At 39.1% G+C, this 14,011-nt stretch overlaps 1 protein-coding gene across 1 annotated transcript in view; it reads right to left on the minus strand.

The window, feature by feature from the left end:
- The window catches only part of creb3l1 (cAMP responsive element binding protein 3-like 1), a 252,888-nt gene extending 239,401 nt beyond the window's left edge, over positions 1 to 13,487 (minus strand). The window contains 1 exon segment of the mRNA XM_034174091.1: positions 13,054 to 13,487. Coding sequence (XP_034029982.1) covers positions 13,054 to 13,161 — 108 coding nt within the window. The 5' untranslated portion in view covers positions 13,162 to 13,487.
- Between the last annotated feature and the right edge of the window lie 524 nt (positions 13,488 to 14,011).

Raw genomic sequence — 14,011 nt, forward strand, 5'->3', positions numbered from 1 at the left:
TTTGTGTCAACTTGTGTGCATGTTATCAGGCCAAAATCACCAGGGTATGTAAATTTTTGATCAGGGTAATTTGATTAGTTTCTGTTGTCTTTTTGATCTTAACACTCGCAAACCCAGTCTTTTCTCCCACCTCCTATTCAGACCGGAGGGTGCCAAATGGCACTGCTGGGGTAATTTACAACTCATTAGGCCACCTTTTCTTATGTTTCTTATGTAAGTGCAGCCATTAGATTAGAATGTGCCAGTACCAGTGGCAGTTTGAGCTTTCTGCTCAAGCTTGCATTCTGACTTTGAGAAAATCAGTATGCATGCATACAAATAAAGCAGTGCAAGTAAATAGGAGTTGGGGGGTGGTCCCATTTCTTGCAGTGCAAGTAAATGTGCCAAGTTTGCACTTACTTGCTGGATATTGCTTCCAACTCCTATTTACTTGCTTGGCAATTTTTCCGACCATGTCCAACTCCTATTTACTTGCCTGTTTCTTGGGGGGCAGACCTCCCAACTCCTAGTTACTTGCTCTGTAATTGAGTTAAGCTAAATGTATGGGCATGTGGAGAAAACTGTTCTGTCCTTGATCCCCTAGGGAAGGGGCTGTCTCCAGTGTATATGTTACTCCCCATCAATCACCCTTTTCTGACACCTATAGACACATGACACTTGTGCTTACCCTGTCTTCAGGGGGAGGTCGGATTAAAAACTCTGTCAACCGGAAAAGTAAATAACAGTTGGCCTCAAGAGTGGGCAAGGTTAGCGGCAAAGTTTATAGTATCTGGTAGCAAGAGACTATGGTCTTATCAGACGGTTTCACCATGCAGCAAAGTACAGAAGAGTTGGGAGGGAGATGATTAACACCCGTTTTGTATAATTATTTAATCATGCAATTATTATGTGCCTATAAAACACCTGAATGTGGCAAACTGAATAACCTACTACGCATCCACCATCCACACACTCTGTGTTGTTCATTGAAAAACAATAAATATTTACTAGCATGTTGCCCGTGGAGATCCACAGGCTCTAGATTAGGTAGCGTTTATAAAAACAGGTAGCTGACATTTTTCAAGGGTGGTGTTTAAGTGTTTTCCAAGGTATCAGTGCAGTAGATGGAAGACACATTCTGGCTTTTTTTTAATAACCAGAAGACGTCCATGGCGTGTGATTCCAGAATGTTTTTAGAAGCTTAGACCTCAATAATTTTTTTAGAGGAGCAATTCAACCCTTTTATTGCGTGTTAATTACGTATTTTTTTATGTTAATTTGCTGCCTTAATGTATTTAAAAATTGTTTAGGTTCTTGTTATCATGTAGCCTACACACTATTAGTATTATTTTATACTTCTATTTTGTCATTTGATTTTTTTAAATGGACCACAATGGAAATAAGTGTTTTCAGTTTCTTGTGTCATCCATGTATTTTTAACATATTTACAATTATATTATGCACTTACTAAATAAAAATCACTCACTGCACTCACACTTTTAATATAAAGATGACTTACTGCCCTCTGCTGAAATGGCATGAGAGTCCAGAAAGCAGTTAGCAACATCCATTGTTCAGTGTTGTAAGCCAATGTCCATAACTTCTCCAAAAACATTAGTTCTATCAACGTTCCATTTTTGCAGCGTTCATTCCTTGACCCATACTACAAACGACAAATGTCAGCTCTCCCCAGTTTATGATTGAAGATGCATGTATGCACAGCCGCTGTAAGTAGGTGCTTTTAATTTGACAAAAAAAGACAGTGGCTGAACACATAAAAACAACTACAGTTTTCACTCATGGTACCAACATGAGACTTAACTTGCTCACAGTAAGAACATAATACTTAACTAAACTGACTAAACCAAATGAACTACAAAAACACAATAAATCAATAACACTGACACTGTTAAACTAACAAACCACAGTAACATTTAAAACCTCAAAGCTTCAAACTCCCATGGTGAATTGCAGAATAATGTCCATTGTTTACTGGTTAGCTAAAATTGCTGATTTCTCAAAAAATAAATATTTGTCCTGTCAAATTTCCATTTTTGCAGCATTCGTCTTTGGCTGAAAACACACAAGCATATCAAACCCCAAATGTCAGCTCTCCCCAGTATGTGCGTGATCAAAACTGCACACACGCATACGTTTTTGTCTTTCTGCAATCTGCTGCAAACAGGTGCACAGAGACAGTGGCGAAAGACATTAAAAGCACTACATATTTCACTTATGGTACCAACAAGAGACTTCAGTCACTCATGGCAACAGCAAAGCACTTACCTAAAGTAAATAAACCAATTGAACTACAAAAACACAATAAATCAATAACACTAAACACTGATAACTAACAGGAACCACAATGTCCATTGTTTCCTGGTTAGCTAAAATTGCTAATTTCTCAAAAAATATTTGTCCTATCAACTTTCCATTTTCACAGCGTTCATCCTTGGCCAAAATAGATAAGCATACCCAGTGGTGGGCACAGTTCCACTAATCCGCTAATTATTGAAGCTAATGATTTCATTATCAGATTAGCTTTCAGATAATTTTGAAAACCACCAGCGGGCTAATTATCTTCAGACAAATTTTGGTCCAATAATTTTTAGATCGCTAACATATTTTTGCAGGCATGGTGAGCAAAGCTTAACAGTTACAAACATTTATGAAGTCTGATATCAAAGATTTGTGTATCTACCTGTTAAATGTTTTGTAGTAAATGTACAGTTCTATCCTCTGCAAACAGAGGAGGGCTAGTTCCAGGAGAAACTGCTCTATCTTCTGCAGGCAAAGGAGAACTGGTAGCAAGCAGGAAAGCAAAAAAAAAAAAAAAAAAGAGACCAGTTCTTTTGACCTCAGTGACTCGCTGGCAATATCGCTCAAGTCATCCAGAGGCATACAGTTTTAACTTATGGTTAACATTTTAACCAAACTAATTTCAGACAAGTTATTTAAATTAAAGCCATGTCTGAAGTTTTATAAAGTGAAAATATCAGATATATGTTTTAATGTAATGCACTAATTTTGAAGGTTTTAGTGTGGACATTGTGTCTCCACACAGTGCATTATGGGGCAATCTCAGTACATTAACGACAGGAGAAATGCATTTGAGATGCTCTGATCAGGCTCCACACGGACAACAGCATTAAACCCTTTGTATATTGTGCCTAAAACTCTCGTGAATATATTCTCTGGGTTTATAGATGTTTTTGTGTTTGTTTTATGTAAAAAATGCTACAAGCAGCTCAGGTTGCTTCTCCATTATTTTCAATTGGAATCATTGTGAGCTGCAATCGCTTACTGTTTGCTCTTTAACGTTCTGCTTATGTCAAACACTGTCTGTCCTCTTTGTTCCAGAGTAATATAGGATGTCTGATATTCAGTTTGTGTTTATTAAATTACACGCAGCTTAAATGTAGCAGACATGGATTATTTATTTGGAATATTTGTTTTGGCAAGTTTTCATGATCTCTACTGCCATCTACTGACCAGTAGTGTTCATGGCAGTATTCGCCTTAAGTATTGAGATATCTCATAATCCTTTGCCCGCCAGAGAGTTGTTGCAGCCTCTTGGTGCAACAATTTTTTAGTTGTATAATGTTCATTTACAATTGTCGCCATGTGGATTCTCTCTGTGCTGTTTAATCTGCAGCAACTCTCTGGCGTGCCAAGGATTATGGGTTAGGGTCTGAGCGCCAGTAGATGGCAGTGTTCTATTTATTTTGAACCCGGTTATATCAGACAGTTGTCTAATCACAACTTGACTTTTGGCTTTTGCAAATGGCTTTTTTTTTAACAAATAAATAAAAAAAGGCATATTTTACAAAAGCACATCTATATGTAAATACCAACACACACCTCACATTAATGTATTGTTTTGTTTTTTTTGTTTTGTTTTTTTACACAGAATGAATGAGTCAACCAATCAGTGTTAGTGGAGGCTCATTTTACCCATAATCCCTTGGGCATCTGTCTGTGTTTGTTACAAAACTTCATAATTAATGCATTATTTAAAATTAAAAGATATGTTATATTTTAACTTTAACAAATGACAGAACTGACATTAATGGAGTTATTCTATCCGGATTCATTTGATTTATAAATCAAAACCATAAGTCAAAACTGCTTTATTTTCCAAGACCTCTGCCTCACGGAGGCACTGCAATATGCTGTTAAGGAATAATGAAGTTTGTATGTATAGAGTTGAGCTTTGTTCCTCTCAACTACTTCATAGCTGCAAAATATGTAGCAAACAGGAGTTCCAGCAGTGGGCAGATTGCACAAAGACAGAAGTGCTGACTCATTGTTTGGGTTTCTGGTTGCCTTTGATGCTACCAGAAGCGGTTGTGGTGTTAAAACTCAAAATCAGCTTGTTAGTAGTTGCAAGTGTACCGGAGACAATACTGAAAGTTATCAGTTAGCTGTAGCTTCCAATAATTTTTTGGATGGTTTATTGGTTTAGCTTCATAAAAGATAACTTTTCAGTTAGCTGATCAGCTGTTATTGAAGCTAACTTTTTGGTTAGCTGTGCCCACCACTGAGCATACCAAATGGCAAATGTCAGCTCTCCCCGGTTTTTGCATTATCAAAGCCATACACACGCACATACACAGAGACCACTTGGCTATTATAATAGAGACGGTGCCCAAGTCCTTCACAGATTACGGAGAGGTGGATGGGCAGACAGATACATGGCAGAACAGACAGACAAATGGATAACTGGTGATGCAATAGATAAAAGTTGCACTATGCACAATTTCTTCAATTATAGCCATAGAAGACTAACTCCCTGTCTTGGTGGCTTCCCTCACTTGTCTTCTTCCTGCATAGTCAGTTGGTTTTGGAGAATGTCCTATTTCACACAGATTTACCTTACAGCATTATCACAATTCTGTACTGTAGGCTTTGTTTGTCAACAGGATATCTATAAACCTTTGTGATGTAAGGAAACCTCAAGAGAGACAACAGCTAAACCTATTTTGCCATGTTAAAAAAAACACCAAAGACAATATTTTGAAGCAGATCTACACCACCACCAATATGTAATCAGCTCTTTCCTGTCCCAAGCATCATGTCCTCAAACATTTTTATATCTTATCCATAAGGACTTTTGTTGTTGTTGTTGTTTTGGGTAATTCCAGAACAGGCCAGGTCAGGTAGCTTGCAGTGTATCTCCAGCACTCATCCCACAACAGAACTGCCCTGGGCTCTGACTACTATCTGCCAAGGTCTTGGGTTCCAGACTTCAGGCAGTCCATACAAAGCATTTTCCTCATGTATTAACAGTAATGTTTGCATTTATAATTATGTTATAGTTTGTACAATTGATTTTGGTCTCTGAAAACTGAGGAGTTGCAATTCATCAAGTCTTCTACAAATGATTACAGTAAGTGCAACTAGATGTCACATTAAAGCATGCGTCTCCTCTTCCACCACACAGCGAACAGAAGACATGGCTTATCATCTGAACATCCTTAAAATTTGGAGAGAGACGCATCAGGTCTGTCTCTATAGCGTTTGCTATTACACAGAAAGATGAGTTGCACCCTGAGGTGCAAAAACCTGCTCAATGTCCTTCAGTCTACAAACATTCTCTTCACAGATAAGAAAGCAGATGTTGAATTACTGCAGCAGTATTTTGCAGATGTGCCCTCCCTCTACCTGGATACATACACACCCTATGGAACCTGCGGTATTGTAGTCTGAAAATAAGCTTCCCCTAGAATAAGAGAAAAGTTGTTGAAGCTAAATAAGAGGATGTGCTTATGTCAGGGGAGGATGTGCTTATGTCAGGGTTATTCACATTGCTATAGAACAAAACATTTACAAAAAGAAAGAGAATAATATCACCTGAAATGTTCAACAACTGGCTTGAGGATCTCCTCTATGCACATCTTGAACATTCTGCTTGTAGGTTTTAGGTTGCATTTTGCATAATCACATTAAAAACTAGAACCACTCGGAGAGCGCAAACCTCCGCCAAGACCATAGGGTCACTGACGTCACATGGAATACCCTTTAGCAAACAGACTTATTCCATGTCGTTTTACGCATCTACCGTCATGTTTCAGATTCATTGGTTAACCCTCTGGGATCCAAGGGCAGGTATTTTTTGGACAGTTCACTCGCCTGGCATAAATGTTTTATTGTTGCTGATAACAGCTCTCCCTGCATCCCACAATCAAGTTTTATGTCTCTTTTTTTCAGGACAACCTGAAGTGTAACATGTAATAAAGGTTTACAATCAGAAAGAAAGGAAAAATTAAAGCAGAAAAATAATTTTCCACACACATTTATTCAAAACACACAGCAAACTATTAATAAACTAGTAACACATCACTGCTAAAAACGATCTTTGGTGTGTCACGTGAAGGGGAACCTGCCCTACGGTTGGATTTTGGAAAACCTTGTGACGGTGAGCCAATTCTGATTGGACACTCACATTGCTCACATCATCACACAGCTTCTATGAGGAGTACAAAGATGGTGGATGGTGGCTCGAAAGTCCGCGGAGTTAACTCTTTAGCAAAAAAAAAAAAAAGTAAGTTTCTATCTCATATCATTAAAAAGTTGTTTATAATTGTAAAGCTTGGTCTCAGCCGTCGTATACGAGCAAATGTCTTTATAAAGAGAAACTGCATGAACTACAAAAGTTTTTTTATTTTCTAATAACACGGTTATTCAATGAGGAGAAACAAATGCTAAATTATTGTTGTGTCGTAACTTAATTTTTGTTCAGCCTTTGTGACCCGTCTTCATGAAGTTAGATGCAAAAATGTTGAAACTGGCCCTATCCTGCAATGATAAAGAATCCTTAAAAAAAAATTACTGGATCCGGATTGTGTTCCGGATCATTACTTCTAAGTTAGGCCAAGACACACCCCTGGTAAAAATTTCATTGAAATCCGTTGAGGATTTTTTTTGAGTAATCCTGTTAACAAAACAACCAACCAACAAATGGACATGACCGAAAACATAACCTAACAAACAACTGAACAACCATTATGACTCCCAGTTAATGGTGGAAATGTCCTAGTTTTTTTGTTTATTTTAAATGGGACACAGCCTACAGTCCAGTACATGTAAAATATTGCACTCTTTCAGTTTCATGCCTTTTTTTTTTTTTTGTATAGTTTTGTTTTGCACCTCCAACTATAGTCCCATCATGATGATCCACATACATGATTGGACTTCACACTTGTGGGAGTGAATGCAGTGTCAAGCTTTCGATGCGCGTCTGATGCCCTAAATCAACAACCTTCTGAACTAGCTTGTTGTCATCACTTTTTCGCAACACTGAATTTTAACCACTACTGGAAAATTCTCCTCTTTCCAGTCTTTTGCTCTCTACACCCCCCCACCAAATAAAAACAAAAAACAAAAACAAAACCTTTTCCACCCCCCTGAGGATTGTCCCAATTCACATTGCTTCCTTTAGCTCTGTCCAGGGCTGTGGTCATTTTCCAATGTATCATTTTGGTAAACAACTGGCAATAGCGTATCCACAGAGTGCCGGTGTCGCAGACCGAACAGTCCCTCCCTAAAAATCGGTCCGCCTGCCTTCACTGCGCATGCTTCATTTGGGACCACAACAGCTCACTTCAGTTTGACTCTCTTCACCCAAAGCGATCAAAGGGAATAATGTGATTATTAACCATCAGATAAAGTAAAAACCTCTTAAATCATTCTAAAGTCAGTTTCAAGCAGAAACAAGGCGAAACTCTGTGACACTTTGAAATGACCAATGCGCAGTGAACATGTCAGCTAGCAGCTCATTTAGCCACAGTGCTCTGATCGCTTCATCCGTCTTTTATGATGAAGTAAAAGAACCAGTACAGTTCAGCCACACACAGCTGTCTCCCATTGAATGGCAAAGGAGAATTAGATCAGAGGTCTGCCCATACTGTGGAAAACAAGGTGATAATTGCTCATTTCATGATTTGCCAACTTCTATGGATGCTTCATAAAGAACTACAGCACAATCGTCTACCCTCTGACCTGTTTTGACCTCAACCTTGACTCAATTTACCTGGACCCCTGCACATCATTCACACACCCCAAATACTTCTTCACCTCTGCTTCTACCCTTGTTGGACTACATCAATCACAACAGCTCCTTACAGAGGTTGATGCACCTGATGTAGGACTTGGCGTTATCCGCTCTCAATGGGCAACTCCAGTCAGTCAATACCACCTATGGCTTTCTTGTCTTTTCATTTATCTTCAGCCAAAACCAAATATGATGTGGGCAAACAAGACCTACCTGTGAAACTAGCTTTGGAGAAATGGTGACACTAACATGGGGGGGGGGGGGGGGGGGGGGACTACAGGGTGGTGTTCTTTTGCTTTAATTCTACTCTTTCTTACAACCCCAATTCCAATGAAGTTGGGACGTTGTGTAAATCCTCTTCAACCTATATTCAATTGAATACTGATAAACTTTATTGTTGTGCAAATATTTGCTCATTTTGAAATGGATGCCTGCAACACATTTCAAAAAAGCTGGGACAGTATGGAGCTAAATCAAGGCCAAAAGTTTTGTAATCTGAAAATTAAAAAAAAAAGATTGAAAAAAAATATTTTGAAACAGAAAATTCAATCTTTGTTCTTGAATTTTATAATCATTTGAAGAGTATTATTAAAATAAAAATAAAGTGTAAGATATATGTTTTTCAGTTTAAATAAATTTTTGATTCAGCTCTAATTTTTTTTTTATCAAATTATTATTTTTTTTCATTCATATTTCTTTTTTCACCTTCAGATCTAATTTTTTAGTTTCAAACTTTTGGCCCCGTTCTGGTGTGGGAGGGCGTGGCTTCGATTGAGAGGGGCGTGGAATTGTGAGTGACAGAAGAGCAATCAGTCCTCACATGATGTTGCTTTCAGGAAACGTGGGTACTTTGATAGATAATGACTTAACACTTTCTCTCCACTGTATTGTCTTGATACCTGTAAATAAAGTGATGCTAAAGATGTCTATTACAAGTAATTCTCGACCACTCTTGGTCATTTTTGATGTTTAAAAACTGGAAAATATGCAAGATTGTAAAGTTTAACACCTATACCTAAAAAAACCGATGTGTCCCAAATCCACACAAGACCGTGAATGCAGCGCAGCATCGCTGCATGAAAATGAGGCACGTCGCTCATTTTACAGGTTGCAGTGGAGTGTTACGAGCTTTCTAAGTGACACACAGAGAGACCTGGCTCAGCAGATCTGAAGGAAGCTTTAATATGGACAGAACCAAGCAGACCGCCGGTAAATCCAAATGCAAAGCCGCCCGGAAGAGCACTCTGGCTACCGGCGGTGTGAAGAAGCCTCGTCGTTACAGGCCTGGCACCGTGGCACTCCGCCGCTACCAGAAAACCACCGAGCTGCTGATCCACAAACTGCCCTTCCAGCACCTGGTGAGAGAAATTGCTCAGGACTTCAAGACCGACCTCCAATTTCAGAGCTCCACTGTGATGCTCTGCAAGAGGCCGGCGCGGCTGACCTGGTCGGCAGCTTGTGGATCAGCAGCTCAATGGATTTCTGGTAGCGGTGGATCTCTCTCAGCACCACGTTGCCGGGCCTGTAACAGCGAGGCTTCTAAACACCGCCGGTAGCTGGCGCGCTCTTCCGGGCGGTGAACTTTGTTACATCGTCATTAAATTCACTATCCGGTACAACATACGGATCCACTGAACCAACTGCTACACATTGATCACAAGTAATAAACGATGGAGACGGGAGCAGAGTCACTATCTATCAAAGTACCAACATAATGTGAGGACTGATTGCTCTCCTGTCACTCACAATTCCACGCCCCTCTCAATCGAAGCCATGCCCTCCCATGCCAAAACGGGGCCAAAAGTTTGAAACTGAAAAATAAGATCTGAAAGTGAATAAAAGATCTGACGGTGAAAAAAAGAAATATGAAAAAAAATTTGATCAAAAAAAAAATAATAAATAAATTACAGAGCTAAATCAAAAATTTATTTAAACTGAAAAATATATATCTTACACTTATTTTTATTTTGATAATACTTTTTAAATGATTAGAAACATTGAATTTTCAGTTTCAAAATTTATTTTTTCAATCATTTTTTACTTTCAGATTACAAAACTTTTGGCCTTGATTTAGCTCCATAGAACAGTGGTATGTTTACCACTGTGTTACATCATCTTTCCTTCTTGGGGTTGTATGAACCAGATTCTGAGTACAAGAGACACAATGGCTTCTCTCATCAGTTCACTCCTGCAAAAAACTCTCAGCCTTACGACACCATCCTGCCCTCCTCCTGTGTTATTTGTATCCTCACCTGGGAGCTCAAAGACAGCGATTTGGAGGGCCCAACAGGGACACTCCATCCCAGACAGTATTCTCCAAGCAAGACTATTTGTCCTTGACAATGTTCATTCAGGTCATTCACCTCACTCAGTTCACCCAATGGGTTAAACCTCACCCACTCACATTTTGGGAAATATTTGGTATATATGTAGTCTTTGGTGGATCGGACCAATGGTTCCTGAAATACCATCATTTATGTATTTATTTCATGAAAAAGGGCACAGCTGCTGAAATTCAAATGACCATAACTCAGTAACCAATCGCCAGATTTTCGAAGGTAAGGTATCTTTGTAAAGGATTTTACATAAGGAATCCAAATTTGACATTTATTTGCTCTTTCTTTCTTTGCACATTAATGAACACTTTGTACATTTTCGTGCCATAGTGTAAATATGCCAGATTTAGCTTAAAGCTACTTTCCATGTGTAGTCCTCAGACGCACAACAACAAACAATAATTAAAATAAATACAAAACATTAAATTATATACAACACATCTCACCTGTGTTGACAGGTTTGATTGTTTTTGAGCCATTTTTAAAAGCGCTCAGGGTGGGACTGTCTCGTATAGTTGTTGTAAGGCTGTTCCAGTTTGTACAACCCTTCACAGAAATGGTGTTTTGTCCTGTGGCAGTTAATCTGAAGGGCACCTCACAGTCCCCTCTAGAAACAGACCTAGTCCTGAGGTTACGATCTCTATGTCTAATAAATTCCTCCAGAGGGGGAGGGGCTAGGCCATGGAGAGTTTTGTAAATGAGACAAGCACGCTTAAAAATTATAAAACTGTTAAAACTTAAGATGGTATTTCTCTAGAATTTCACAGTAATGAGTGGAATATGGCTTTTTGGCAAACACTTTGATGGGTTTTTACAAAGTTGCTCTAAAGGTTTTAGTACTGTCATACCAGCAAATGACCATATTGTGCAGTAATATTCAATATGAGACAGGATCATACAATGAAGGTACCATCTAGCAGCATCAGTCGAAATAAAAAGTCTGATTTGTTTAAAGTTTTGAAGGTTAAATTTTACAGTGTTCTGAGAATACTTAGGCATGATGACCTTTGACCTACTTTTTGACCTTGAAATTGACAAATTACACTGCAATATGCTAATGAAAATTGTAACTCTATATGTTCTGTATAACATATTTAAAAAACTGTGAGGGTAAAACTTGTTTTCAAGCAATTTCAAATTGAATTAGTACACTCACACCTGAAAAGTGCATTGTATGTTTTTTTTTCCCCATATAGGATGTATGTGATACCTGTACCAGTGTGACTGTTTCACACATTCCTCAAGGAAGTAATGAAATTCCTAAAAACAGAGCTGCCAAAGTTACAAAAAGTGCATTATTTCACAGATGGATGTAGTGGTCAGTACAAGAATAAGCAAAACTTTATAAATCTGTGTTACCATGAGGACGATTTTGGCCTGCTAGCAGAATGGAATTTCTTTGCAACCTCACACGGCAAGAGTGCCTGTGATGGAATTGATGGCAAAGTCAAAAGACTGGTCACAAGGACAAGTCTACAGCGTGTGACTCAACAGCACATTCTGACCACCGAATCAATGTTTGGGTACTGTGAACAGAATATCCCAGGAATCCAATTTTTTCATGTTAAACAAGATGAGGTCGATCTCTGTGAACCCGAAGTAAAAACCAAGATTTGATTTAGCCAACACAATAAAGGAAACTCTTGAGGACCATTGTTTTGTTCCTGTCATCCTCACAACTATACAAGCATACAAGCTCAGCAACCAGATGAATAATCCCGATTTAGTAGAGATCCAAGACCCTCAAGCTGTTATTAATTATGTGTACCTGTAATTGTTCATGCACAGCGCTTTGCTTACTGCATCTATGATGACCGTCCACGGATTGGATTTGTGGAAGAAGAATAATTTGGTGACTTCAGAATAAGACAGAAGTCACTGTACAAAATGAGTTACAAAATAAAACTCTATTTTAAGTGCCCTGCAAATTCTTGGCAAATTGGGTTTATTTAATCAAGTTTTTACAATTATTTTTGTATTGACTGATCTCAGGTAACTTCTCTTGATGTTGTCATTTAACTGACTACACTGAAATGGAGAGTGTATGTATCTTTTAAATTAAGGTTTATAATTTGATTAACCTTTTTTTTTTTTTAAATTGCCACATTTAGTGTTGTCTGGAATAAGACTGTCATGATGATCCTTTGTTGCTCTGCAGAAACACTGTGCATGATGTGTATTTACATAAGCAGACTACTGTAAATAACTGCAATCAAGTTAAATTAAGCAGAAAAGTTGTGTTAAAATGGGAAAAAAACAACAAAAAAAAACAGGTGTTTACTCAGGCATGTTATGTGCGCCACTTCCTATTTTTATGTACTACTGTATTTGTAAGTACAGCTGCACTCCGACATATCCTTAATGTTCCGTGAAAGCCGCACAGGACACGCTGTGTGCACAAAACATCAGTGATGGATAACCAGAGACTGGATAACCGGTAGCAGTTGTAAGTATGCACCGTGTGTGTGTGTGTGTGTGTGTGTGTGTGTTTTAACACACCGGATGTGAGTCAGGATCAGGATCTGGATCTGACTGCACCGCCCTCCTCAGGTCCGGCTCCGGGCGGAACAGACTATAAAGATGCGTTTGAGGACGCCAGCTGCCTTCTAGCGACTAAATGTGTCCACGCTGTTGTAAGCACGCCATTAAATAAGAGAAGAGGAGGGGGGAAGCGTGAGGACTCACCACATTAGTGAGGAAGTCTCCGTCGCTAAGTTCCTCCAGGTCCAACAGGTCGGTTCCTCCGGACGGATAGAGTTTATCTGCTGTTAAACTGTCTAAGATCGACTCCATCGTTGTCGCCTGTCTGTCGGGTGTCACTTAAAACGTACACACCAAGCCAAAAAAAAAAACAAAACAAAAAAAACACACCACCCCTAATTAAAAATAATTAATTAAAAAACCACGCAGCGGCTCGCCGCGTGCTGTGCTAGCATCGAGTCCTTGTTCCCGCTACCTGTGTGTGGAACCCCGGAGAGCCGAGCCAAGTCCAGCCGCTGCTTTCATTCAGTGGAACAACTTGAAAATGTCCAAAATTCACATCATTCTGCGTCTGCAGCAGCAAACTCTCCATCCAGCTGTGTGTGCGCAGCAGCCGCTCGCGTGCGCTCTCTCACCAGGCTCATGAATATTCAATAAGGCCCCGCCCCCCATGGCGTCAAATGACAGTCAACTCCCCCTCCATCCAAAAAAAGTAAAAAAAAAAAAAAAAAAAAAATGGACGCTCACTCGGGGTCGCCTCAGCTGATCGGAGGTGGATGTGCATGTTAATTTGGAGGTAGTTTTACACCTGATGTCCTTCTGCCACAGGAGACTAATTTTCATATAATTACAGTTTTTATGTTCCTACAGTGATGAATCTTGCTTTTTTTGTAAATATATAATATTTATTTTTTCATCTCTTTCAACGAGGTTATGAGGTCACTTCCTGTCCTCCTCTTCGGTTGACAGAGATTGTGTCACCACATTTGTCCATTCGTAAATCCCAGGAAGTGGACAATGACTTTTGAATCAATTTTTTTGTGAAGGGCGGCCAGATTGGGGAGAGTTGATGAAATTTTGGTGGTGATTTGGTTCTGCCTTATAATTAGTCCTGCAGGTGACCAAGAACCCGATGGTCACTCTGTCAGAGCTCCAGCATTCC

The sequence above is a fragment of the Thalassophryne amazonica genome, chromosome 1 (genome assembly GCF_902500255.1).
Source record: "Thalassophryne amazonica chromosome 1, fThaAma1.1, whole genome shotgun sequence".
Lineage (NCBI taxonomy): Eukaryota > Metazoa > Chordata > Actinopteri > Batrachoidiformes > Batrachoididae > Thalassophryne > Thalassophryne amazonica.